Genomic DNA, 26121 nt, shown 5'->3' with positions numbered 1-26121 from the left:
ACACGAAACTAGACGATGTATCCAGTACCCGAGTAACGTATCAGATTTTTTTCGTTTATCTCTTTTATCATTATTATATAGTATTTTCTCGTTTCCATTCAAAATTAATTTAAAATGTATATATAAAGGTTTATAAAATACATAAGATTTTCGTTAAGAAATTATAAATATGAGTCAGAGGCTATATGTATTCGATATGTAGGAAAGAATTGGGTTTTCAATTAAAGATTTTAATTTCGAAAAAATTATCGAGGAAGAGAGTGAAACGGAATAAAAAAGGCTGGGGTATATCAAAATATATTTAATACATAACAACAACGTGTCAGCGAAAACACAACCATTTGTGAATAAATAAAAAACTTTTCCTTTACATACAATAAATTCGTCGTGTAATTTCTCTGCAATCCAGGATATTATCATTTACGTTTTTGTTTCATTTCGCAGAACGTTTATTAAGATGAAAATCATTTTTCTCTATTAACACTCTCTGTTTATATCTCCGTCGATAAATTGTGATTGCTTGAGTTTAAAAATGACTTAATCCAGCATCCTTTTGTTAGTCTATTTTCTCTATTTCGATAACGCACGATACTTAATACTATACTAACGAACGAAATGGTCGACGCACATTATCTGGACTAGGTCACAGATCAATCAAAATATTAGGAACACTGAGAGCATTCGCGCGTTTTGATTTGTAAAAATTCTCGCGTTCATGTTCATTCTGAATGTTTCCGAATCATGGATATATTACGAGGTCCGCGCAATCATACCCCGCACGTTTAGCGATCGAATGCGGCCGCGATTAATTTCTTACGTATAAGCATCGTACACAGTGTTATCTGTATAAACATAAAGTATATTGCAGCGGTAAACGTGAGATTTGATTACTAAAAGCGTCTTCGATCGAATTCCAGTCGCGACTTATGTCCATTTTTCTACGAATGCAGATTAATTTTAATCTCGATTTAATTTACTTTTTATTTTTTTTTCTAGTTTCAAAAATTAGAAAAAGATAAACAGTTACAGATTAAAGTTTAATCTGCATTATGATAGAAATGCACATTAGTCGACGATCACATAACTCGTTAAGCAATACATAAGTATAACATCTTACTAAAGTGAATAGAATTATTAATTTTGTTGTTGTATGACAATTAAGAAGGATTAGAAACAATGAATCATGTGATTCGTAATCAACAATTTTGCTATAAGCGAAAATTAATAATTGTGCCGAACTAATCGCCGGTTGTGCTAATCGGTGTTTGTCCGAAGTCAATCTGACTGATGCGTGTAAATGGGATGATATCATGTGCGTTTGATAAACTAATTAGCCATTTGTCAACTATAACGAGTACCGAGAGAGAAAACTGATCTGCGCAATCATAAGATTTGCATATATTTACATACGTATATGTTACACAAAGCTCATTAGAGGATTCGGAACAGCTTGAAAACGGTGTAATTTTATTGAACCCAGATTTGTCGACGAAATCGATAATTATCCTCATTCCTGAATAGATAAAACGCGACGATTCACGTAAAATACTTTCTCGCGCATTTTGCACATTACAAATTGAAATTGTGTCGATGTATTTTAATATTAGATTGAATCGTGTTTCTCCAAATGAGAAAAAATTTCCGACCTTCATTAAATATCATAAGTATCATGAAATATTATATTTCCTTGGTTTGCATTTCCTTAAATCTTTTTTGCGCACCTATTTTATTAAAAGATAACAGCCAATAGGTCAATTTTTCAATTCGGTTCGTAAAATTGATCAGTTCTTTTCATAAAAATGTAAAAATTTATCTTATAATATTGTTATTTGATTGTACTATTTTAATTTGTTTGTTTTCTTCTGGAGTTTCTTTCGAGATTGAAGGATTAATGTGTTAGATCCTGCAAAATGATTGCGAATCGAACGCGGTATTCAATTTCGACGGATATAATTGTCAACGGTGCGTCGAAACTCGCGTTTTGAACGCGACGAGGACATCCTGAATATTTTTAATAATTTAACATCACAAGTTGAGTCATACATTTGCACTTGGCGTCCGTTTCCTTGTTCTAACCCAGTCCTAAGACGTACTTTGGTAAATTGTAAGCGAACCTGGGGATGGCCATAACCACGGACATTCTGTAAAAAAAGTTTCGATGACATTTATACATTTGTCACTTTAGCTGCCAAATTTGATAAACATATAAGGGGAATAGATCATTTCTCGCGCATTAATAAGAAACCTCGAGTTATCTTTTTCGAACGAGTAAAAATTAATGACACAGCTCTTATTGCATGCAATAAAATTATCCTTGGATATAAGTTTTTTAGAATGCAAAAATCAAACTTTAAAATTTTTTAATTTAGTATTCTTATGCGGGATGAGACAGTGTCTGTTATAAATTTTGTCGATAAAATGCCAACAGAAATCTAATTCTGTCATATTTCTGCTGACCTTATCGACAAAATTTTTGGCGGACACTTTCAAAATCTGTTCTCGATAAATATCTGGCTATTCGGAGTAATTACTGAAATTAGTAAAGTTCATTTACACGCGGAAGTAATTTGTTAAATCATTCAATTCAATATTAAATAGATCAGAAATGTTGAAAAAGCTACAGCATAATTTTTCATGGCTTAAACAATTACTGCCTCGGAAATTATGCGGCTGGTATTACTTATGAGTATGATTTATAATTTATAATTTATATACACTTGTACTACTTACTATAATGCGCAGTGTAGAAGACAGAAATGTCATCGGTTGTTACTCTCCGCCACCAAACAAGATTACTGTATTTCTAGATATGTACAAATTAATTAATTGACTTTTTCAGGACAAAGCTAGCTCGAATGCCGCGGTGCGCTTATCAGATTAAGTGCTCCTAAGAAAAGCATTTTTGTTGTGAAACTTGTTCATTAATATTACGCGCGATTCTGAGCGATGCTGAAATTAATTCAAATGGTTAAAAGATATATATCTACATCTAGATCGGGTAATCCCAACACCGTTTTTATATATGTTTGTTTTATTGGAAAAATTGCCATGTTAAGGAAAAATATATTTATAACGTTTCAGTCAACAAGGCACGCAATTAAAATTACATAATATCTCATATATATAATTCGTAACAGAAATTTTGTTGTTTCTTTTTATTTTTTATATGGTCGACACTCGAAGGAGCTTGCATTATAAAAATGCAGTTATTTTGAATTACGACGCGACATGTTTTGCGAAGAAACTTCTGAAACATATGAAAAAATATTGAATATTTTCCTTTACCGTCATGCTTCTCGGTTAAAGAAATTAATGTTTTCAATCTTTCATGCAAATGTTACACGATGATTCATATGTCTAATCAATTGTCAAAAACTCTTTCAAGTGCGATACATGTACACTTATTTCACATACATGCATTTTAGGTAAAGCAATATTAGCAATCTCGGTGCTACTAAATGCAGTTGGTCGACATTTATTTGTTAGGCTCTTTAAGTTCTTTGAGCGAAACTTAAACCTATTTGCTAAATACATTATTGAGCGAATGTCTCTTTGTCATGTTAAAATCTATCGTCTCTTACTACAGTTTTTTACGTGTTACATTAATTAATAAGCGGAAAAGAAGTCTTTTTTAACAAATTACACTAAAATAATATTGAAAAACGTAGCTAATGTAGATAAGAAAATATCAGGTTTGCTATGTGTATATAAAAAAATTGATTATATCTATAATAACAAGGGGCATGTCAACTGTCTGAAACTTAATTCTTCGAATCTCTTTGATCCTTTGATTCTCTATAAAGTGAATTATACGCAAAAATCTAAGAGACACGTATTTTTTAAACATGTTTATTTTGAGTTTTACAAGATGAAATAAAATCCCCTAAAGTTAATACTTATATTTTATTATAATCAATTATCATTGAAATAGTAAGATACGTGAAAAAATGTGTCACAAAACTTTTATGGTTTTTTACGTACTTTATAACCATGTATTTAGTTTTTTCTAAAATCTAATATTTTTTAAAGTGTTCCCATTTTTATTCTTATTTTGCTGAAATTATATTTCTTGTACATATAAAAATAAAAAATTATTATTCATTTATTATTATTTTATTATTATTAATACATATTCTACAAAATTGAATGTTTGAGAATGAATAAAAAGTTAAAAAATTGAAAAACATTAGATTTTTTGGAAAATATACAGTTGTAAAGTACATAAAAAGCTATAAGCATATATTTTTTTTATATATCATGATAATCGCATATAAGCGTCAGCTTTGAAAGGGGCTTTTGAAGGGTTGTTTTACCTTTTTCCTCAAAATGGGCATGTATAAATAATACGTGTATGTTAAATTTATGCTTAACATTTATTTCAAGGAGAATCAAATCGATTTCAGACAGTGACATGTTCCTTGTAAGTGACACGGATATCGATACGCTTAATTGATATCAATTAATCAGTCTAGCAATTTATTGTCATAATATTATTATGTAAATATTGTTAATATTTCTTCGCATTTCGTTAACATAACGTCGCACAATTGCAACCAAGCTAGGTTATTTGTATCAGTATTTACAACATACGACTGTTAAACGACTTCTTACTATTAATCTTTTATTAATCTATTATTAATTTTAATGTGAAATTTCAATGTCATTAGATTCAGTTAGATAAAGACCTTCACCTTACCATAAATCATTGCACAGTTCTTCAACTTCTTAGTTATTGTTTTACAAGTCCGTTTAAAGCTATCGCAAAGTTGCACAAGTTTTACTAGTGTGAAAAATGCGTGTGAAACAGAAAAAGCAGACTTTCAGCATATCGTTAAAAACCTACTACACAGTTTGAGATAAGTTCTTCTTTTTTATAAGTAAGAGAAAGATCAGATTTTTGAAAATTAAGAAAGAGTCAACTGCGGATCAGTTTGCGAATTATTCGCTACATATTTATTCGGAGAGTTGATTAAACCGACTTTGTTAGTCATAACGTTGCCGGAATACATTTCAAGCCAGAAATCCTTTACGTACGATAGTGCGAGCCCCTTGTAGATCCATGCACGCCAGCCTGTTCTCGTTTCATCGTCGATTCTCGCTTCCAAACTCTGGCATAATGCCTTTCGGTCGTGGCTTCTTCCGCTGCGCAGATCGCAGAGCAATCTCTTGCGACACTCGTCATTACATGCCGGTCGCACTGGAGAGTTTTTGTAATAATGTCTGCAAAGAACAAAGGCAAATATATGTTACTTTTCTCAAGAAGGATTATAAACCTCGAACCTTAGGTTTCCTTTCTGAAGTGCCCTGAAGCATCTTCGTTCATACATATCTTTATTCAGTTAAATCCGATCGATTTAAGTAATGGACCATATATTATTATATTACAATATTTCCGATTATTTTCTTTTAAGAAATTATGGTATTAGTCATCGTATAATGCGAGCAGGCTTACTTGTAATAGAGATCAAAGAGGGCTGGCTCGTTAGTCATCTTGTCGATTAGCGAGTCCCAGTCCCTCGGCAAGAGTGACGCCATTTGGTAGGCTTGCCGCGCGCTGTACAACTTATGCCAGATCGGGTAATCATAAAGATTCGCTTCCTTGAGATTCATGACCCAGCTCTCGTGATCGACGACCATCTGGAATCCGTGCGTCAGTTAGAAAATGATAAATAACGCTTAAGACACGAGCGTACAGTGTTGCTGGATCGCTAGATCCTGCTAATTATGCTCATGAGAAAGTATATTAATAGCGTTATTATACTTACTCTTGTAGTCTTGGCGTGATCTCCATCAATGTAATATATCCTGTAGCCGGGATTGAGATCATAATATGGCGAGACCGAAGGACCAACATAGGCGATGCTAACCGCTCTACCAAGGTCTGATGTATCATAGAATAATTGAAACTCGTCGTAATGCGTGTGCCCGAAGAATTGTGCCGTGATAGTTGATTCATAGCTAGGTAAAGGCGGAAGGAGAACATTTGTCATTCAAATACCATATGGAGCTCGATAGCGATTTATAAACGATCAAGTATATACGAACCGGTTGATTATGTGATAGTAATTTCTCGACCACACTTTGAGACAATCTGAATGTCCCGGAGGTATATGCCCGATTATGTGCACCTTTTCACCGTTGATCTCCGCGCCCTGCAGCTCGTACACGAGCCACTGCAGTTCGCTGACCGGATCCGTGCTGTTGATCAGTAGCCACCAATTTTTGTTATTACAATAATTCATGTTAACAGATAGAATCCTGAAACCCGGTCGAACCAAGACCGAATAGAAAGCGCCACGACGTACAGTATGGGATACACCGGCCGGTAGCCAAAGTCGCCACTGTTTATCGAGTTCGTCGTACAACCACGAGATACTATTCTCTTCAGGCACGAAAGGAGGTGGGAAGCTAAAAAGAACGGAAATAGATACTGAGTCCCAGTAGAATCATTTCAGAAATCTAAACATGTGTAAAATACGTCTAAAATTCGTGATCCTCTCCTTTTCACCGAAATACATTTTATCTACATTTTATATTAAAAAAAGGATTTATTTCTGTTATTAATATAGAGATAATAATATGAGATAACAGAAGTCTTTATACATCGCGTTAATCCATTATCGAATGCTTTCTACTTCTTGTGGAGTCCTTTCAAGCAAACACTTTAAAATCTTTTAAAGTAATTTTAAATTAAAAAACTCTAATTAGTTTTAAAATACTAATTTAATTGCCAAGTAGGAAATATTTAACGACAGCTCAGTTATTTTCCCCTTTCCTTTCTCTCGCGTCCTATTTTACGTGCGTCAACTTTCTTCTTTTAAACTAAAATCTGCTCCATATGATAGAATCTCTTAAGAGAAAACACTCTGCTATGTCTGTGAGTGAGATCTGGATATATATATCACAAATTAATCGTAACCTGAGGTGATATTTTCTAGAAAAGTGAAAGTACGCGAGTTTGTATTCATGTGGCGGATGTACCTATTGACCGGTGCGCTCTCGTGATTTCCTAACGCCGGAAATATCGGTATTCCTGGAAACATCTCCACCATCTGCGCGACCGTGTCACGCAAGACTTTTAGATTTTCTTCTCTCGTTTGATTCCACACGTCGTGAGGCGGCAGATCTCCCGTCCACAAAATATAATCGATGTCCTGGAAAATATTTTCAACGCTAAAGAGAAATTTTCTCCTAATTTTCTCCTAATTATTCCGTTCGCCTAATATAGAATGAAAAAAGTCAAACAATCAAAGAATCGAAAAATTTGTAAAGCAATGTCCGGAGATAATTAAAACTAAAAAACTTCTCTTGCGCGCAGGAAGGAATTATATATTATTAATGAATTAACTTGAAAATTAACGAAGTTAAGAGAGACTATGTCATAATCAGTAAATCAACTATTTCCCTATTGTTTATCGGTCATATTTGCTAAAAATGTTTTTCGAGCGGCACGAGATTTGCTCCGGAATGAGCGTCTCCCCCTCCTCATCGTCGTCATCTAAGTGTCGCGCGACGACGGGTTTAATCGTTCGTGCTGCTCACTGAATGTGTGTCGGCGATGTGCTTGAGCATATGGTCGATCGTTCTCTTGGGCGTATCGCATTTTCTGTAGTCGCCCCATCTTCCAGCCGCGGCCGACGCGGTCAACGGAGCGCCATTCGTCAGCCGACAGCAGAGCGGCTCGTTGCACTCGGCGTTCGCACCCTCCTGATAGTACGGATCGTAGTGCGTGTCAGATATATGCAGGACCTTGAACGTTGGCGCGCCTTCCTGCGGAGGGATCGGCGGCTTGATCGGCGGTTTCTTGACCGGTGGGAAGGCCACCTCCCATTCGTGCAGTGGATTGAACTCGTCTTCGCACGCATCGCCGATTACGAAGCTGCAGATCTGCGCTGGACCCATGTTCACCTGTTTCAGCACATAAATCACCTCTCCCTACGACGTAGATTTGTTAGTTTTAAATACTTCGTTAATTAATAAAAATATTTTGCCGGTTGAATATACATTCAGGCTTTACCCCAAACAGCATGGTGACTCCGTGACAAACTCGGGGGCTTTGTATGTTGAGCGACACGCAGAATTGATAAATGCTAGCCATGATCTCCTCGTCGCTCTTGCCGGTCTTAATGTAATGCTGCAGCAAACCAGCGCCGACTTTGCAAGCGGTGCAAGAAACTTTAGACATGACGGATGTCTCAACTTCCATCATCACCTGCCTCAGGTCTAGCAGCTTGAGAGCTTTGTCCACGAATCCAGATAGATGCCCGCTCGGCTGGACCGTTTCCATGTCCCACAGCATCCGCGAGTAATTTAACTGCAATCACATGTACGGAATACGAACTGAAAATTTAATCAACGGGCATCCACCCTGTCGCATCGTTTTATAACGTGAGAGACGGATCAAAGTGAATTGGAACAGTCGCTTCCCGCGACGCCTTCGATCGCGTGACTTTCTTTCCGCTATGCGATCTCGAGATAATCGAGCATGCATCTCTTCCGAAATCGAAGGGAGCTCTGCGCGCTCTGCGCGCTCTGCGGATGTGCCCACCGGCGTTTTCTTTTACGCAAGCGGTGACGAATAGTATCGATGATCGCGCACGACTTTCGCGGACGAAAGTCATTGACGCTGTATTACGCACTGTTTGCGTGTAAAACACACGAATAGGAAAGACAGAAGATACATACTTGCTATTGCCACGGTGTTTGTCCGTGATCGCCTTGGTGAAAGTATTTTGGCACTGAAAGTGAGAGTCGCGGTGACATCGTCGCGTCTCCCGTCGGATGTCGGGCGAGGAGAGAGATAAGAAAAAGGAAAAAAGAGACTAAAGAGAAGGCGAGACCAAACGCAATCGCAAGAACGCAAACGATAATCTCCGATTTTGCAGGGTAAACTGCGAGATTTTTGTATTTGCAATATTTTTTTTTTTTAATGAATTAGTCCATCCAATGTAGCCCACTCACTGTTTCAATCACTGATCTAAAAGATTCACGATGAAATTCTTGATGCGTTGAATTACATGATACATCATCGACACGTTATAAATACTTTTCTACGTTAATTTCATGTATCAGAAATGCGCACGTGATCGATTAAGATGGACGCAAAAGTGAAAATACTATATATCGATCAAACCAATTTCCCCGTTCCTCGATCGTTATAAAAGCGGAGCGATCGTGAACGAACGTATAGAGATTCTTCTTTTTATACTTAGTCTTATTTTCGTTTCACGATTGCGTTACGTCTCATCGATGTCGCATCAATTTTTCCGATTTTATTCGTGCATTTCATAATAATTTCATGAAACAATACATTTCATAGGTTTTTATGTGAAATTACAACAAGCTCGAATCGACGGTACGACGACACACACAGATGCTAATTTTCCTATAATATTATAATACCTATAATCGAGTGCGTTTATAACGGTCTGATTATTCCCAACGTTAAATTACTGTCACGCGAAATAGAAACAGATTGAACGGTGTAAGTCGCATCGTTGATACTAATCATTAAGCTTATGCAATGTTTGTAGCAGAGATACAATGTGTACGGGGTGTTCAACCGCTGTCATCACTTTTTCTTGATTCTTTAAAATTTTTATAACAAAAAGAATCACAGTGGAATGATATAAAAAAAAATTAGCATATGTTATATTAGTATATTTGTCGTATAAAAAAGAAACCAGTATTTTTTATATGATAAATCATATGGATTAGCAAAATTTCAAAATAAATCTTTATAAGTTATAAATAATTTATAAAGTTTATAAATTCATAATATTTATAAATTTTATTTTATATAAAAATTATAAAAATATTATAAGTTTATGAGCAAAGAATATAAGTTACAAATGATCGCAACAATATCGTTAGAATTTGTTTCTTTCAAAAGTTTACGATAGAATGTCTGCGATGTTGTAACGCGAAGCCAATGAGATATTATTAACATAAATTCTTAGCCAATTTTCACCTGAAAAAAGTAAACAATTCTCGTAGCGCTTACCGTTTGCCAGAGAAAGTTTCCGATTGATAACGAAGGTATAAGGATCTTGCGCAATCGACAGTGACAACGCCAAATTTCCGGTTGAACTACACAGATGCAATCTTGTTCGCGACTCGGCTGTGTGCAAACGCGAATGAAAGAAATTCTCTTACCCGTCCCAATTGTTCCGCGCTCGTGCCGTTAACGACGAAGGTCTCCGCCGTAGGCGGTAATTCCCGGAATCTGTGATTGAACGGTAGCAGAGCGACGTCCATTCTTTCGGCGGCCCTGGCCTTCGCCGCGATCCATTCGTCGGCGAGTGCTGTCCAGTTGGTCGACGCTATCTCCGCTTCCCGTTTCGTCCTGTACCAAATGGGATTTCCTGCGAAAAGCCAGCAGAAAGAAACGGTTCTTTAATTAAAACGTGCAAACGACCGCTTGCGTTCGCAGTCAGACAGTCGGCGACGGTCCGTCATTTTCGGCGGATCATTTGTACGGATTGCGTAACTTGACACTCGCGAAGTTAATTTTACAATTTCACAAAGAGTATGAGCGTTGCGCAAAAACCGGCCGGAAATGTAACTACCTGTTAGCAGCTGAAACGAGCTTTGTTATGCGAATAATTACAAGTTTGCTTGGATGCGACCGGAAATTGAATTCTCTTTCTTAGATAATACATGATTAATATATTAGCTACAGCTATAAACTAGTATATAAACTCTGTATTTATATATTGGAGAAATCTCCGAAAGCATTAATACAGTGAGTTCTGCGGCACAGACTGGCATAGAGAATTAAAAATTTGGCAAATTATAAATTATGGATTTCAGACTGAAGTGAAATTGGTGTAATGATTGATATAAAAAAGACGAGAGTCTTTTCTCCGTCATTCGAGCAACATTATATAAACTTTCTAGCGGGCGTATAAAAATAAATGGGCAATCGCGTGGTGCGATTCATCGGACCGTTTCATGCGGAAGGAAATGTCCATTTTTCACGGTGCGATTAATCGCGATCGATCATTTGTGATCTTGCAGAATTGTTTGGATAAAGTGTGTCGATCTTTCCCATAAAGCACGAAAGGCACGATGCATCTTGCTTCGAAAACGTGCAATTTCTCCGTTACGCTCGGAATAGTCTGTAACCCGTTGTTCAAGGGAAGTCACATAATTTCCCGTAGACATAATCGATCGAATTGCATGCAAATACTAAATACTTTCTTGGTAAAAAGAGGTTACGAGGTTGCGCTCGATGAATCGCGCTCTATTTTTCGACTTAAATCGCCAATCGTCGTATATCATCCGTCATAAAATTTGCACCGCCGTAAAGTTCGGTCCATCTCATTCTAATCTTCTAATTATACATATAAGCGGTAATGTTAACATATTTTCTATTGTTATTGTCTGCTTTTGTTACGTAAGTTGTTTGGCGTTTCTTATCTCGGTATCCAGATTATTCAATATGCATGAATAAGTTTCAATTTAATGCTTTTATGAGACAATTCTATTGTTAAAAATATTTCATACATAAAGAAAGATAGCCAGACATACTTTTTATTCAATAAAACTTTTTTTGGCGTGCCACGTACCAACAACAATCCATGTCGAACTCAGGAAAACGCACAATAGAAAGATGCGACTTGATATTCTGCCTTGAATTGGCATGCTATTTTGTATTCTTTGGTATTGTTACCTGCAATCATAAAAAAGTATAAAATATAGAAGTACAATAAAAAATCAATATATTTAAATAATTAACACATGTGTTAATTATTTAAGAAAATATAATTACGTGCATATACGAACCAAATAGAATTAATAAAAATAAGATAATAAAATATGAAAGAAATCTATTTTTATACATTTATCAACAACATAGTAAGTACAAATTTAAGATTTAAACGCATATATAATTTTAAAATTAATAATTCGAAAATGTCACATATAAAATGTATAAAAATATGATATACTGTTCTTTATCATCGTGATAATATAATTAATTTGAGAACATTTAATATTAATAAGAGTAGAAAAATTACGGATTATAAAAATGTCGCGGAATCTTTGCTTTGATTGGTATCGGTATCAGTGTGCATCCAAATACTCAGGGAAAATAGACTCAATCATAAATTTCCAGGCAATTTTGCTGGAAAACCACACCTGTAGTTATACTTATACGTTATGCGTCCACCGCTACCCGTTCGTTGAATAAAACTACAATTAATCGTCCGGCGAGGGTATTCGCGAAAGATGCGCGCAATTACTGGGAAAAGAATTTGCATTCGGCAGAGCGTAACTTGCACTTTCCTCGGCGGTAAACGAAGCGTCGAAAATCACGTCGTTGCGCGACGCGATCGAGGAAATCTCGCGATGGAAACCCACGCGACGTTTTCACGGTCGTAGGTGCCGCCGTTTTTAATTTCTTTTGTCGCGCTACGACGAGCAACGTGCGAGAAACACGTATATGAAGAAACAAATTATAATAATTTATTTTCGCGCCGCATGCACGTATCCGAGATCTATACCGTGTACTCTGTTACACCATACGAAATTTTTCGGTGTGCCTCGGCGGGGCCTTGTCACGCCCGTTACTGTTACTTGTAAGTGGGTCAGCGATGCGGTACGAACGCGTCCTTCGAATGTGTGGAAAATAATAATGATTCCCGTTTGGATTGACAGAACGCGTATAGCATCGTCGCGTCGCACCGAAGTTAACGGAACCCGTTCGATTCTCCCGTAAGAATTCGTTTACAGTATTAGCGGATTCTATGTTGGTAACGGAAGTTTCTTCTGGAGATGATTGAGATATTTCGATCAGCAAAAATCCAAGTCCGTTTGATTGACCGCAAGATTTTTCATTTCACCGCTGTTACATTTATAAATGTTGTTATTATTAGAGGGAGAAAGAGAGAGATGAATATAAATACTTAACTAATTACATCTATTTTTATATTCATTTCTGTTCTATATCCATTGTGATGCCCATCAAATAGAGACGGCAAGAAAAGATATAACGGCATCAATAAAACTAATTTAATTTTAAACTTTTCCCACGAAGCCTCGATTGATAAATAGGGCCCAGGCAGTTTGATAAATGACGGGTAATTCGCCGAGAGCTTTGTCGAGCAATTTATTGTGGCGGAGTCACGCGATTTTGTGAATCACTGTTTTCATTATTCGGAACTACGATCCATTGGAAGTAGCTGAAGCGGAAATGAGTTGGAGTCGACATAGAGACGTTTATAATGAATTACGCGGGATGAGTTATATATGTTGTATGTATATAGACGTTGCACGTGCATGCCAAGGCTAAACGTGTCATTTGAGCGCGAGATATATCTTGCGGCTGGCTCAATGCCCACAGCATCTGTACTTCTCTCTATGCAATGTTTTATTATAAAGTTATTTCTCATAAAATTTAGTTACATAAAACATTATAGTTACAATCATGATTAAGGACTTTTAGAAACCTGATTATAAAGTATTGTGAAAAAGACACTCATGAAAATAACATATATTATTTTATTGTCTAAAAATAACTATATTATGTCATTATTAACATCATATTGTTGTTCGTGTAAATAAATACTATCATATATCTTCTTTACATAATATTGTAGTAATAATTCCTAGAAAATTTTCAATTGCGTTACTTTTACGGTGAAAAAATCAGAAATGTGGGGCCAAGATTGTCTTGCTGCTTTATAATTTCAAGCTGTGTAGTTTACTTTACAGTTTCAATTAAGTTTCACGGAGCCCGCGGTAAACTCCTATTCCAATTCTCTGGATTGGCGGTTGGTTGTAGTGGGTCAGTGAGATCAGTTTCGGCGAAAGTTGCATACGCAACCGCGGACGGCGAACGGCGCGCGCTGCATTTCCAAATAACCCTGTTTTCTGTTTTATTTATTTTGTTTATCTACCTATTTTTTTGTTTATCATTAACCTTTCCATCTGTGTGATAAAATAGCTATGAAAGTAAAGAAAAAAAAATATCAAGAATAACAGTCGCTTAAGTAGTTCAATATATTTTTGAATGAATGAACCTTGACTTTCAAGTTTTTTCAAGCAGATATTATAAGACTACGTCCTTTTTAATTTCGCCGACTTAACACTCTTCAAATTAAAATATTAATTGCGAATTTTATTGCAAATTTATTAAAAGGATATATCATGATAGAGAAATATACACATCTGATCTTTGATTATCATTGAAAAAGGCTATGCTAAATTAAGAATTTTTCTCCCTTCGAGGATCTTCTTCTGAGACGAAGGATACCTCGCGAGGATCGTTCGTGAAATTTTCGTCGACGCTAAAATTACAAGTCGGCGCAGTTAATCGAGGTGCGAGCATAGGCTAGCCAAGTGGAATACGCGGCTGACCGTTATTTGACCCACCGTGGGGCCCAACGAAAGAAGACTCACTTAAGTTCGTCGCGCACAAACTTACGTAAGTGTGTGGGTATAGCGTACAAGCTAGACTGATAAAACATGCAGTAAAAATTATATAAAATAATTTGCATTCTATATGTCTACGTGGTGTATATCGTATTACAGTTTTCACTTATCGTACCATCGTATCACATGGCACACATCAATCCGATGCATCGCGATATCAGACGCATGCTTTCGATTCGATATCGGTGTCTTCCGGTACTCGGATTTCATAGATAAGAAAACAGGATCGTGTCGCAGCACATCATCAATTTAAACCCTGTCCCATTGCCACATAAGCGAGATTCCATCGCTCTAATCGCGCACGCGATGACGAAGAAATCTCTCGTCGACGATCCGTCGAGGTTTGATCGTCTCCAAAGCCGTAGCTGTGTCACATCGTTCTTATTTATATATTGATGCGAGATATATACCCCCAAATACGACCCAGATAGAAAACCCCAGATAGAAAGACCCAGTAGAAAATTTTTTGACCGCCTTTCTCTGAAAATATTCAAAATACCGTACGAGCTTGTACATTTACATTCAAACAAGAAAAAAAATATTATTATGGCATAAATAATCAACCGTGTAAATTTTGAAATTTTTAAAAAAGCGAGTGGATCTTTAAGAACCAAGCCATACTCGGATCGGGCATTTTACATATACATATAATGTATACAACAGGCTTTTACGCCTTCCTTATGTAAAATTATTTTTAAAAAATATCTATATAAATATATATAAATGTACGAATATATATTAAAGTTTGACGAAATAAACAAAGAACTTTTTGAACAATTTGGAAGATTAATCGTATATTGTGTTGACACTTTAACGTATGCAATCGATGTTAACAATGCGAATCGTGGGAAGATTTCATCTTAAAACTGAAAAGAAATTTCTCTTTCTTGAGAAACTATTCAAACTTCTAAGCGAGCTTCGGCTTCCTCTGTCGCTGCTTCCGGCGATTCGAGTGCATTATACTTTCTGAAGATAGACATGCGCGATTAGCGATTAGCGCATTAGCGCGTTTATACGCACATCGCTTCCGGCATCTTTTCCCGCATGTTAATGATCGCGGATATGCGACCTTCCCCTTTGCTCAATATTACGACAAACGAAAGTCACTGTCACCACGCGAACGCGCTGGACACACAGTCTCATGATTTCCCCTCGTGAGCGACGCAAACTGGTGTTTGATCGGAGTTTCGGGAAGGAAGGCACATTGCCGTGGCATAAATGGCCACGCACGGATAATTTACAGCGCGTGAAACCACGCCGTTGTGCCACATATGCCGTTGAGAAGGCTCTCCTCCTCGATCGGAGGATGAAAGTTGGTGCAGGGAAATACCGAAGGAATTTACCGGAGAGCAACGTATCCGGATCCGGAGCTGACGACTGTGATATGCTTTTGAGGATTCAGCAGCGTTTTTAACAGATTGATATAGATATATAGATAGAATTATGAGATTGGATCGGTTTAATGGTTTAATTCTAGGATGTATGGCCTTGTAACAGAGACAAATTTTCGCAAAACTGAGAATAAAAGAGAAACAATTTTGAAAAATCTAACTTGTTAGACGTAAAATAAAAGAAACTAATTGCGAAAACCTTTTCATGCATGCACGCGGTAGATGTAACATTATTAAATTTTATTTTAAAAAACTCAAACTTCGCATGAAATATACTTCCAAAAAATCTATAGAACGGCTCATTCATATTATTCGTCTCTTTCATTTTCCAAATCAAAATATCCGCTGTAGTCCGCTTTCGTCATTAATCGTATATAATAATCGATAAATTATGCGCATAAAATCGCGCACCATTTACTTTTTAACAGAGTTACGATTTCCGGCGGTCGCCAATATTTGTCCCTAGGAAATGAAGATATTCCGGTGACACGGTAGTGACGCGAATGTGATCTACTTTCGTCATCAGTTGATGGACGACGATTGCGCGGTTTGTGATTTTCCATTTACAAAGTTCCAGTTTCTTCGGCCGATTCAATGGGCGCACTGGTTTCCTTCTTCGCACCGATCGTTCGCTTTTTCACTTTCCGAATCATTGTGACGCGATGACGTTATTTAGGGATCCACTTTCGTCATTGATGGTTAAGCTCGTTGCCGGCGCATAATTTCTGTCTTTATAGAGCCGTAATTCGCTCGGAGGAAGTTCAGGAAGCGTTGCGGCCGGCTTTCATCATTGTCAAGGTCGCCTTCTTTTTTTAGTTTTGTGAGACACTTCGGTGATGAGCAACTCACTTTCGTCACTGATAATGCGAATCATCAGAGAATTTTTAAGTAAATTTCGAATCTTTTGTTTAAATTGTATTTTCGGGTATTTTCATTTTCTTCGGTGCTAAATATTTATATATATGTGAGAGATATATAATATAAAAAATTGATACTTTGATAATGGCAGTCTCTGCTACCTTAACAAATAATATTGTTCTTTAACTCATTTCTATATCAATCAGTATCATTTTTATGTTCAAAACTGTCTGTTATTTTGTATGATTGTCTGTTACAAACAACAACGTAATTACTTTGAACATATTTTATCAAATGTTACCCAAGTGTGTTAATTTATCAATGCCATTTAACCGAGGAGTGATAGCAATAATTGTCGAGTAGAAAATTCCTTTAAGTCGTTACACGAATAAGAATTTTTATCCAACAAGATATACGTTATGTGAAAAAAACTAAAAAAAAACCATGATTATCTAAAATTGTTTTTAGTTTCAAATGAAAAGACAATTTTACACTTAATTTTCATCATTTTTAATTCATCGTAATAATTTATAAAATCCTTTTACAATGTGCGATGCAAAACTTCTCAAAAGACGAATCAACGAAACGCTATCTTTCTTGTAAACAGAAAATTAAAAAATTGATGATAAAATTACGACACTTCTGCCGGCATTAATATATCATCCGAGAGAAGTGATGTTGCCGGTGTTTACTTTCGTCAACGTGTTTACTTCCGCGCTCGATGTAAAGAATACAGGTAGAAGAATCTCTATCTCTTCGCACGCAAACGGGAAAGATACAGAACGTTGTTTCCTGTTTGGGAAGATACACACGCGATTTAATGAAATGTATCACGCGAAAAATCCAACATAAAACGGATACATCTGATTTATTTATAACAGAAAAAAACAATCTATATTTTATGCAGAATCGATCGTGTGCATGCGTATCCGAGAATCGTGAACGTAGATATAATTAAACATTCTTTAATTAAAAAATATCGTCTGATCAATATATTTTCGGTTTTCGAAACTACTTCTTATTTTAAATTGCGACTCGATCGGATAAAATTTTCTCTTGCTTGAATTCTTTTCGTTTTAAAATGTGCGAGAGCGTCGCGATGCACTAAAAAATCTCCACGGGAGAAATTTCTATGCAGAACTCGAAGAAAAGAGGTGAAACCACCGGCGCTTCGAAGAAAGAATGGCAGGGAAGATCGCGAATAGAGACATTGAGAGTCTATCGGGACGCGAGAAACTATGCTTCCGGCTAGAAAACGCGTGTAGATACATTTAATAACATATTGCATTCGCATTGGCTCGATCATTGCTGTCGACTGCTGTCGTGGTGATTTGCACACGCTTCTCGCTAAATTTTAATTAACAACGGATAATGTCACGTTTCTCGAGCGACTCGACGGGAAAATATCTGACAGGTACTTTTTTCCACGTATAGATTATGATTTATTACAATTTATTACGATGATAGCAAGGTGTTTATATACAAGTTAGCTCAAGATATTTAATCGAAGACATAAGTTTGATATTTCTTTGTCAAAACCTGATCAAACGATTTATTTGTATATCTTTAAAAAGCTCGTGAATTTCCGAATTTTTATTGATACTTTTATAGTACAATAATAAAAGCGAGTTTTATATTTGGATAGCCAGGATGTTCGTTTTACATAATTGTAACTTAATTTTTATCATAAGTATGTAAATGCTTCGTTTGTTTGATAACAAGTCGTAGTTTTATGGCTTGGCGATTCTTGCAGAAAATGTGCAGTTGCGCGATATTCATTCTTGCGATATTAATTTTTGCAATTTACGAGAACCTGAATTAATAAGACCTTGGTACAACATCGTATTGGAGAATGCTGAGAAACAGAAAACAATGTTACGACTTCGGAGAAAAGCTATACCAAGAAGTGAATGCAGTGCATACTAGTCGGACAGACAAAGGCGCGCCAGATCGACATTATGCATTTCTCCTCCTTCTCGCCGAACTTTCCCTTAATTTTAAAAACATCCGCGCAACATCGTTCATGGTAATCGTTGAATCATCGTGAACTCACAGCTTCCCACACGAGCTCCCCTCATACAGTATATTTCTGCAGCGTAACTCGGATGTTCGAATAATTTTCTCAACGCACATCCGGCTTTCTAACGATATTTTAATAATTATACATATTAATACATCATAACGTACATCATAAATATGTGCGTGTAATATGAATATCATAGTAGCAAAAAATAAATAAATTTTTTATATTTGTTATATTAATAAATAGATGCATTTTTATCAAATTTAAATACCATAAATTCTTTCAACAGAAATAAAATTATTAATTTAACTACAGTGGCATTTTGTGCATAAGTAAAAAAATATTTTATTTCTATAAGAGTAATTTTAAGAGATTAAATGCTGTATTAGCATTTTATTGAAACGTCATTACAGTTCAGTTAACATTTGCATCATTTTCTGTTCAATTCAAGGCATTCAATCGTTAATGAGATCACTTCCTCGATAAATACAGTAAATGAGCACCTGTGCAGTTAACAACGTTTCTCACCGTTGACCTTAGTCGATGGAATTTTTTCGATTTCTTTTTTAACACAGCTTTGTTCATTTGAATATGTCATTGTATTAGTCGCAATACGACGTTTTCCTCACTTTTCGCTGAATATCGAAGTTTATACATATAACAGATAATTTATTATCGTTAACAATTATTGACATTTAATTCTCAATTGACAAAGACAGCGTTTGAAGATATATATTCTACAAACTTGCAAATTGTAAATATGTGTTAAGCAAACTTAAAGAATAATACATAACACAGAACGCTATTATGTAAAAGAGAAGCACATAGAAATATATATAAAGCCATATTGCGGTTAAGCTGAGATTTATTACTATAACTGGCAGAAAAAAAGATAATTACAACCGATGAGAGGCGAATGGTCGAACAGTGAAAATAAACCAGCACATTGCTGGGATCGTAAAACCCTTTTTTCTTAAATTAAACATTAAAGCAACATTAATCTTTACTTTCTACATATTTACGTCCCATTTATCCGTCATACATACGGTCGTAGACAAAATTATATGAGCTACAAAAATTAGTGGATACTTAACAAGCGCGGCGGAAAAAATTTGATATATGTATGCGGATAATTAAAATGCTGCATCTTCCAAGTGGCAAAAAGTGCCGGCGGTAAAAGCGAGTATCGCAGCGTCACCCGACCTTTCACTTTTCTTTCATATTCCTCTTGTAAATCGTACGAAACCATTCACAAAGGTAATTCGCAGAAAGTGGAATTTTCTGCGGTCTTGAACTAGATTATCTCTTCATCGATTTTTGCACATGCTTTATTTAACATTGTTATCATTATCAATGCTCATTAGCACATCTTATCGATGTAAAAATTCTCGTAATTATGATGTTAATTCTGTTGTTATCGTTTCTCTTGAATATGCAGTAGATTTCTAAAATTATCTTTAGACGTTTAAAAATGCCAGTTGCAAGACTAAACTTTGAATATTGTTCCCTAAGAGAAATACAGCAGAGATAAAATAACAAAATAAAAATAAATAAAAGATTGCAAAATTATATTAAATGTTTTATTGAATTAAATATGGAATGTTGGTTTGCCAGTAAATAACTAACAATAATAATTTTAAAATAAAACGGATGAAATTACTGAAATTAGCATTGCACATCGTCATCATAGTTAGATGTCAAGAAATTACAAAGAATCACAGAAATGAAAAATAGAATTATCCCTTGAAAATTGAAACACTTAGGAAAACCACTTAACAACTATCTTGGTTTATCGTTTGTTGCTGAGTACGTTTGACGTATTTCCTAAGTGTTTCAATTTTCAAAATATAATTCTAATTTTTATTTCTGTACTTACTTTGTGGTTTCTTTTTTTTTTTAAATTTCTTGACATCCAACTACGATGACGATGTGTGCAATGCTAATTACATCCGTTATATTTTAAGAGTATTACCATTAAACGGATTATTTTATTGCTCACATAACAGTTAAGTCGAATAAAAAATTATTAATGTTTTATTGATTAAATATATAATTTAATAATTATTATCGATTGGTGACCGACACATAACTTTTTTCAGTGACACACTAGTGATTACTGGTGATTGGTGCATGCTATCAAAATTTTTTAAAACACTTGTGAGAAAATAAATATTTAATATAAAATTTAAATATAAATAGCTAGATAATAACGAAAAATATAAAGTGCATAATTCAACACACTACCCATGAGAATATATTTTTATTTATTTTCGTATTATTTTGTATCATTATATATATGCTTATAAACATTCTACTGTGGCTTACGTGGTAAGACATAAAACTCACTGGCGTTTTAATTGCGAAAGACAGTGGCATTTTCAAAACAGGAAATAATTTGCGACAATAACGTTATGCATCCTGAAAAAGAATATGTTCATAAGAAGCATTTTTTACGCGGTCTTAAATATTTTAAAGAGCGTTCGGAGAGAACTTTTCACAGATTTTCACAATTACGTAACGCTAATGTCGACGACCATCTCCGCGAACAATAGACGTTTCACGTCTGTGTATGTGCGTGTATTCACAGAATAATAAACTGGACGCGTCAGCGATCATGCTATAATAACAGATTGCACTCGACCTCGAGATTCATGGGATTGACCAACGCGTGTTTAACTTTTTAATGACTGTTTCATTCATGTCTAAACGTTTTCAATTTCGAAAGTTTAATTTCGCGATTTAATGTCTGTAGATGACAGCCGAATGAGAGAGAAGGAGAATTTTGCGTTTGATATCACTTAATTGATTAAAATAAATATTCCTCGAATTTATTTGTTTGAAATATTGTCTCAACGATATAAATTGATATTGTTTTACAGCAAGTTAGATGGTTTTCTTTTCGGCGGCTATGTGACATAAAGAAACTTATATACTGAATATTCATTTGTATTGAATCTGCATTTATCACATGAATAAACAAATTTCAAGTAGATTTGTCAGTATTTTTGTACGAAATGTACTCTTTCGATTAGCACCAGTGAAAGCGTAATGATTTATAGGAGGAGGCTGCGTAATCCGGAAATATATGTAAACATGTCTCTTTCGCGAACTTGACAAATGAAGAGAAACATGAGATTAAGATCTCCCTGAAGAGTATCCACTTTTTTAGCATCTGCGACCTGAATGTAAAATCACGTTGAGCGAGCGTTGTCTTTTCCTGCCTCATGCTCGACTATTATCGAGTGTCTGACAAGACTCACTTATTTTCATCACATCTTCATCTGACAGACCCTCAGTCAGATGTATATTTCACTTTGGAAAGTAAGATCTAAGAACGAAAAGCTCGACCCATAAATAACACGATTCAGTGATAAAAGTTGTTCTTATCGTCCATGATATAAAAAAACATATCACTTAATTTATAAATATAAAAGTTGATCTGTTTTATTAATTATATTAAAAAACAACATTTTTGCCGAAAGTTCGATGAAGTAAGAAAAGTTGGGATTCGACAAGTTAGCGATGCAGCAAGCTACACCGAGCAGCTGCCAAGGCTCGCGTTATCCCTCGTGAATACACGACTGTCTCGCGCGCGCGATGAGGGTGACCTAAAAATTGGTATAAACCGACGATAAGTCTGGGACTTCTTTTTCGTTGTATGACATCGAGCAAACTCGATTCGACGTTTCGTTCATGACCATATTCCGTGGCCAATAGCCAATCGTCTCTCATGTCCGTGGGTAACCTACTTAAACTCCTCGCTCTCTCTCAACGTGACGTCACTAAGTGCCATCGTCATCGGTAACTTAAAAGCGAGACCCTCAGAATTGCTTTATATATATACCCAGAAATTATTAAGCAAGTACACACATACACACATCTCGTGTGATACTTAAAATTCAGTCGAGTCATTTGAATGGTAGATTTACTTCGTTGTTGGAGTATGATAATTTGTTAATATTATATCTAATTTATTTTATTTTTGCCGAATTATTTAAGAATTCTATCACGCGAATAAAAATTGTCTAAATCTCGAAAGGATCAACCCCGATGTATGAAATTGATTTTTATTTGTGTCTGAGAGTACCGTGTCTTTATCTATAACTGTGGCTAGCATATTTCGATCATATATTTATATTAATGATTTATAATTATTACTTGTTAATGAGCTATTGTTATAAAGTTGTTCATTAGTAGCTGATCATAACGTATGCTGTAGATCGCGTTACATCGGAAGAGTTAAAATAAACAATTTTATCAATTGCTTCATGAACTGCAATGTCAACAATTTCTCCAAAGTGATGTCGCGATTGTAGAAAAAAAAAATTATTTCGCAAATGTGTGATTCTTGCGTCAATGATCTTCATAGCGTATATGCGATAGACATAAATAATGATCTCATTCGTTATGTCGTAATTGAACGGTGTAGATAAAGATTTCTGTAAATAGAGCGCTATCGTTAATTTTGTTTCTATAACATAATTCCTTTATGTTCTCTCTTTCTCCAATGTCTAATTATAAAATATCTAAAAATCTAATATATTTAATATACTCATTTCATTCTCTCTCTCTCTCTCTCTCTCTCTCTCTCTCTCTCTCTCTCTCTCTCTCTCTCTCTCTCTCTCTCTCTCTCTAAAAAAGTATAATATAATGCAGCTGCAAATTATCAACAGTTTTTTACCTTCGCTAATCGTACAGTAAAATAATAAAATTTGTTATAGATTTTTATCTATAAATGCTACAGCCGTTTCTTTTGTATGCAAACTTCGCATATGCGATATAATGGCCAGATAGAGCTTCCTGATTCCTGAATTTCTCTATTTAAAATTCCAGACTACACGTGGGAGATGGTAATAATATGCAGTATTTACGTATATACATACGATAAAGATACGATTGTATTTTTCCTCATGTCTCCAAGACTCCAATTTCAATATTGCATATTCCTACCATAGATAAATGATTACGAAACGTTAAAAGACGCTATAATCCAATGCGAAATAAATTACTATTTACTATACGTACGGAAAAAAGGTACTTTATATTTTTGGTCAAATTAAATGACAATTTGATTTTTATTAACGAGATCGGCAAAAATTCCGCAACAAAATTATATGGCAGAGGCAATTTATTATTTTCCACTATCTACGGTGAGAGAATTCGTTTGCGATAAAAAACTTTTTTTTTCTGTCTTTCTGCTTTTAACGTGCCTGTCTGAATACGAAGCTTGTTCGTGAGCGTGCATGGAAGAATTGCCGAATGACTCTCGTAACTAACACGTGTCGATGTTATTCGCATATTCACACGCATCCTTTTTGAGAACATTCCGCATGTATCGCGGATGCAGTCAATGCTAATCTAGTGCAATATAGATAAGGTCACGTACGTACATGAACGTGACAATTGACGCTCGTAATTACGTAAAGATCGTGACATACATGATGCTATCTGTATCTTTTTATTTACTTACATAAAATTATCATTATTTATCTGCAATCCACGGAAACTTAAATATATTACGACTTGGAATTTTATTCAATAGATAGATAAAGAAATTGATCTGCTTTAACTCCGACTCGGAATTTTATCTAAAAAAATTTACTTGCTCCCATTTTCATTTGGAATGTTGCTTGCTATAGATAAACCTATATGTTTCGATTTGTACTCCGTATTTGATCTATTATGCTAAGGTCAATCTGTTCAAATAGCAATTAAGAATTTTATCAACTACATAGATAAAATCAATCTATTTTAATTTTTCTTTTATTTGATAAGGTTATCTGTATGAGGCAATTAGAAGCTAACAAAGAAGCGATCAGGTGATCATATGTTATCGTTGTATATATCTTACGATATGATGAAAATAGAGATAATAGAAATAATGGTGTGCTTTATGTTTTAACACATAAAATAATTTAACGACACCTGTCTTATGTTAGTATATATCTTTATCATTTTTAGTTGTCTTTGGCTACGGTCAACGTGACGCTACAAATGCTTCGAAGCATTCCTCTTTTCTTTTCTTTCAATGAAGAAAGAAGGAGAAGAAGAACGCTCCAAAGCATTTGTAGCGTCACGTTGACCGTAGCCTTTATCATCGTTTGATAGCATTGTATAAAAGAAGATGAATATGGATCCACCTGTTTATATAATCTTACTATAAATATTAATCGTCTGATGTCTAACATAATGGCGTATTAAAAATTGGAACAAAACATTAACTGTTTAAATAAGCCAGGCCTATTTTTTTTATATTATTCATGTGGAATTTTTCCCTAATGATTTATATTATAATTTTTTCTTCATCATGCATAAGACAAAACGCAAATAAATAGTGTGCAACGGGAGTAATATTGAATTAAGATATTCGTATGACAGATAGGTTGTTAAACAAGAAGTGCTTATCAAGTCACAGTTCCAAGACACAGAACAGCGCGTACACATCCACTATTTTTCTTTAATTAACTTTAGAGAGGTTATTTAACTAAAAAAGAAAGGCACAAAGCGTTCTCTTCATTCTTTTGTCTAAATTGTTGAATTACATTCGTATATTTCGTACTGTAATTAGGTTTTCATTGTTAGTACTATCTGAACTATAAATAAACATCGCTGCTCCAACACAATATCTTCCTCACAACCAGTCTATAATTAAATTATGTTTAAAGCAATTTATCAAGCACGTGATTCTGATTAACCGTGGATTAATCTGGCGCAAATGTCAATCATCGTCCGTCTGGAGTTTGATAAACAATAATTTCAACAAAGAAAGCAATATTTTAATACAGATTTATACCTTATTATAATGTTAAATTATAATTTATTTTTATAAAAATAAATTAAAATCTCAAAATAATTTTTAAACAACAATAGGACAATACAGAATATTTATCCACAAGACCTGTGCTGATAAGATGTTGACATTCTGTACCAAATGACAAGAGTTGCATACTTGCATTATCATAAAGATAAGATACTTACGAAGTACTTTCGAAGATATTTTCGAAATGCAGAGTGAGTGTTAATTGTGAGATATAAAATGTCACCTACAGGGTATGTCTAGATAATTAACCATAAAGGAAAGAAAAGAGAAGAAAAGGGAGAGAAATAGGAAGGGAACAGGACGTTGAACTTAACAGAATCTACCGAGGCGCGCACCGGCTGATAGTTGGTTCGTCGAATCAATCTCGCGACATCGTTCGACTCCGCCTGGACCGTTTCTCTCGTCGCGTTTTCTGGATCATAAAAAAAAAGAAAAGAAAAAAAAGGGGAAACGAGACGAAAGTCACTCACGCGTATGCACACGCGTGCAATTTCTGTCACTTGTGTCGCGCGCTACCACATACCACAGCCGTGCCTTTCGCGCCGAGCGTACGGTGTGAACTGATTGTTGCTGTGTACGCTCGCTCGCTCGCT

The 26121-nt window shown here is 35.2% G+C and overlaps 1 protein-coding gene across 5 annotated transcripts; it reads right to left on the bottom strand.

The window, feature by feature from the left end:
- Positions 1 to 286: 286 nt before the first annotated feature.
- LOC143894624 (sphingomyelin phosphodiesterase) lies at positions 287 to 26099 on the bottom strand. 5 transcript variants are annotated; one of them, XM_077401058.1, is made up of 12 exons: positions 25687 to 26098; positions 11571 to 11674; positions 10156 to 10364; positions 8018 to 8314; positions 7543 to 7935; positions 6982 to 7154; positions 6046 to 6408; positions 5766 to 5958; positions 5453 to 5637; positions 5035 to 5220; positions 2731 to 3247; positions 287 to 2141 (listed from the first exon to the last, which is right to left on the bottom strand). In XM_077401058.1, the coding sequence occupies exons 2-11, from the start codon at positions 11644 to 11646 to the stop codon at positions 3217 to 3219; spliced, it is 2106 nt and encodes a 701-aa protein (XP_077257184.1). In that variant the 5' UTR covers positions 11647 to 11674; positions 25687 to 26098; the 3' UTR covers positions 287 to 2141; positions 2731 to 3216. The 5 variants fall into 5 exon arrangements, with proteins under 5 accessions (XP_077257184.1, XP_077257183.1, XP_077257182.1 ...); XM_077401057.1 differs by having other exon boundaries at positions 2731 to 2803; XM_077401056.1 differs by having other exon boundaries at positions 2731 to 5220; positions 25864 to 26099.
- Between the last annotated feature and the right edge of the window lie 22 nt (positions 26100 to 26121).

Source organism: Temnothorax americanus, unplaced genomic scaffold, assembly GCF_048541705.1.
Source record: "Temnothorax americanus isolate GAGA-0224 unplaced genomic scaffold, ASM4854170v1 Scaffold14, whole genome shotgun sequence".
NCBI classification, from domain to species: Eukaryota; Metazoa; Arthropoda; class Insecta; order Hymenoptera; family Formicidae; genus Temnothorax; species Temnothorax americanus.
This window is presented reverse-complemented; position numbering and strand designations above follow the sequence as displayed.

Excerpts from the sequence above, each read along its gene's own strand:
- LOC143894624 (XM_077401059.1), bottom strand. The coding sequence starts at position 11,166 with ATGTCTACGGGAAATTATGTGACTTCCCTTGAACAACGGGTTACAGAC. Across the intron at positions 7,936-8,017 it reads GAGTCACCATGCTGTTTGGG|GGAGAGGTGATTTATGTGCT; the intron begins GTAAAGCCTGAA and ends TCTACGTCGTAG. Across the intron at positions 5,638-5,765 it reads ATCACGCCAAGACTACAAGA|ATGGTCGTCGATCACGAGAG; the intron begins GTAAGTATAATA and ends CACGGATTCCAG.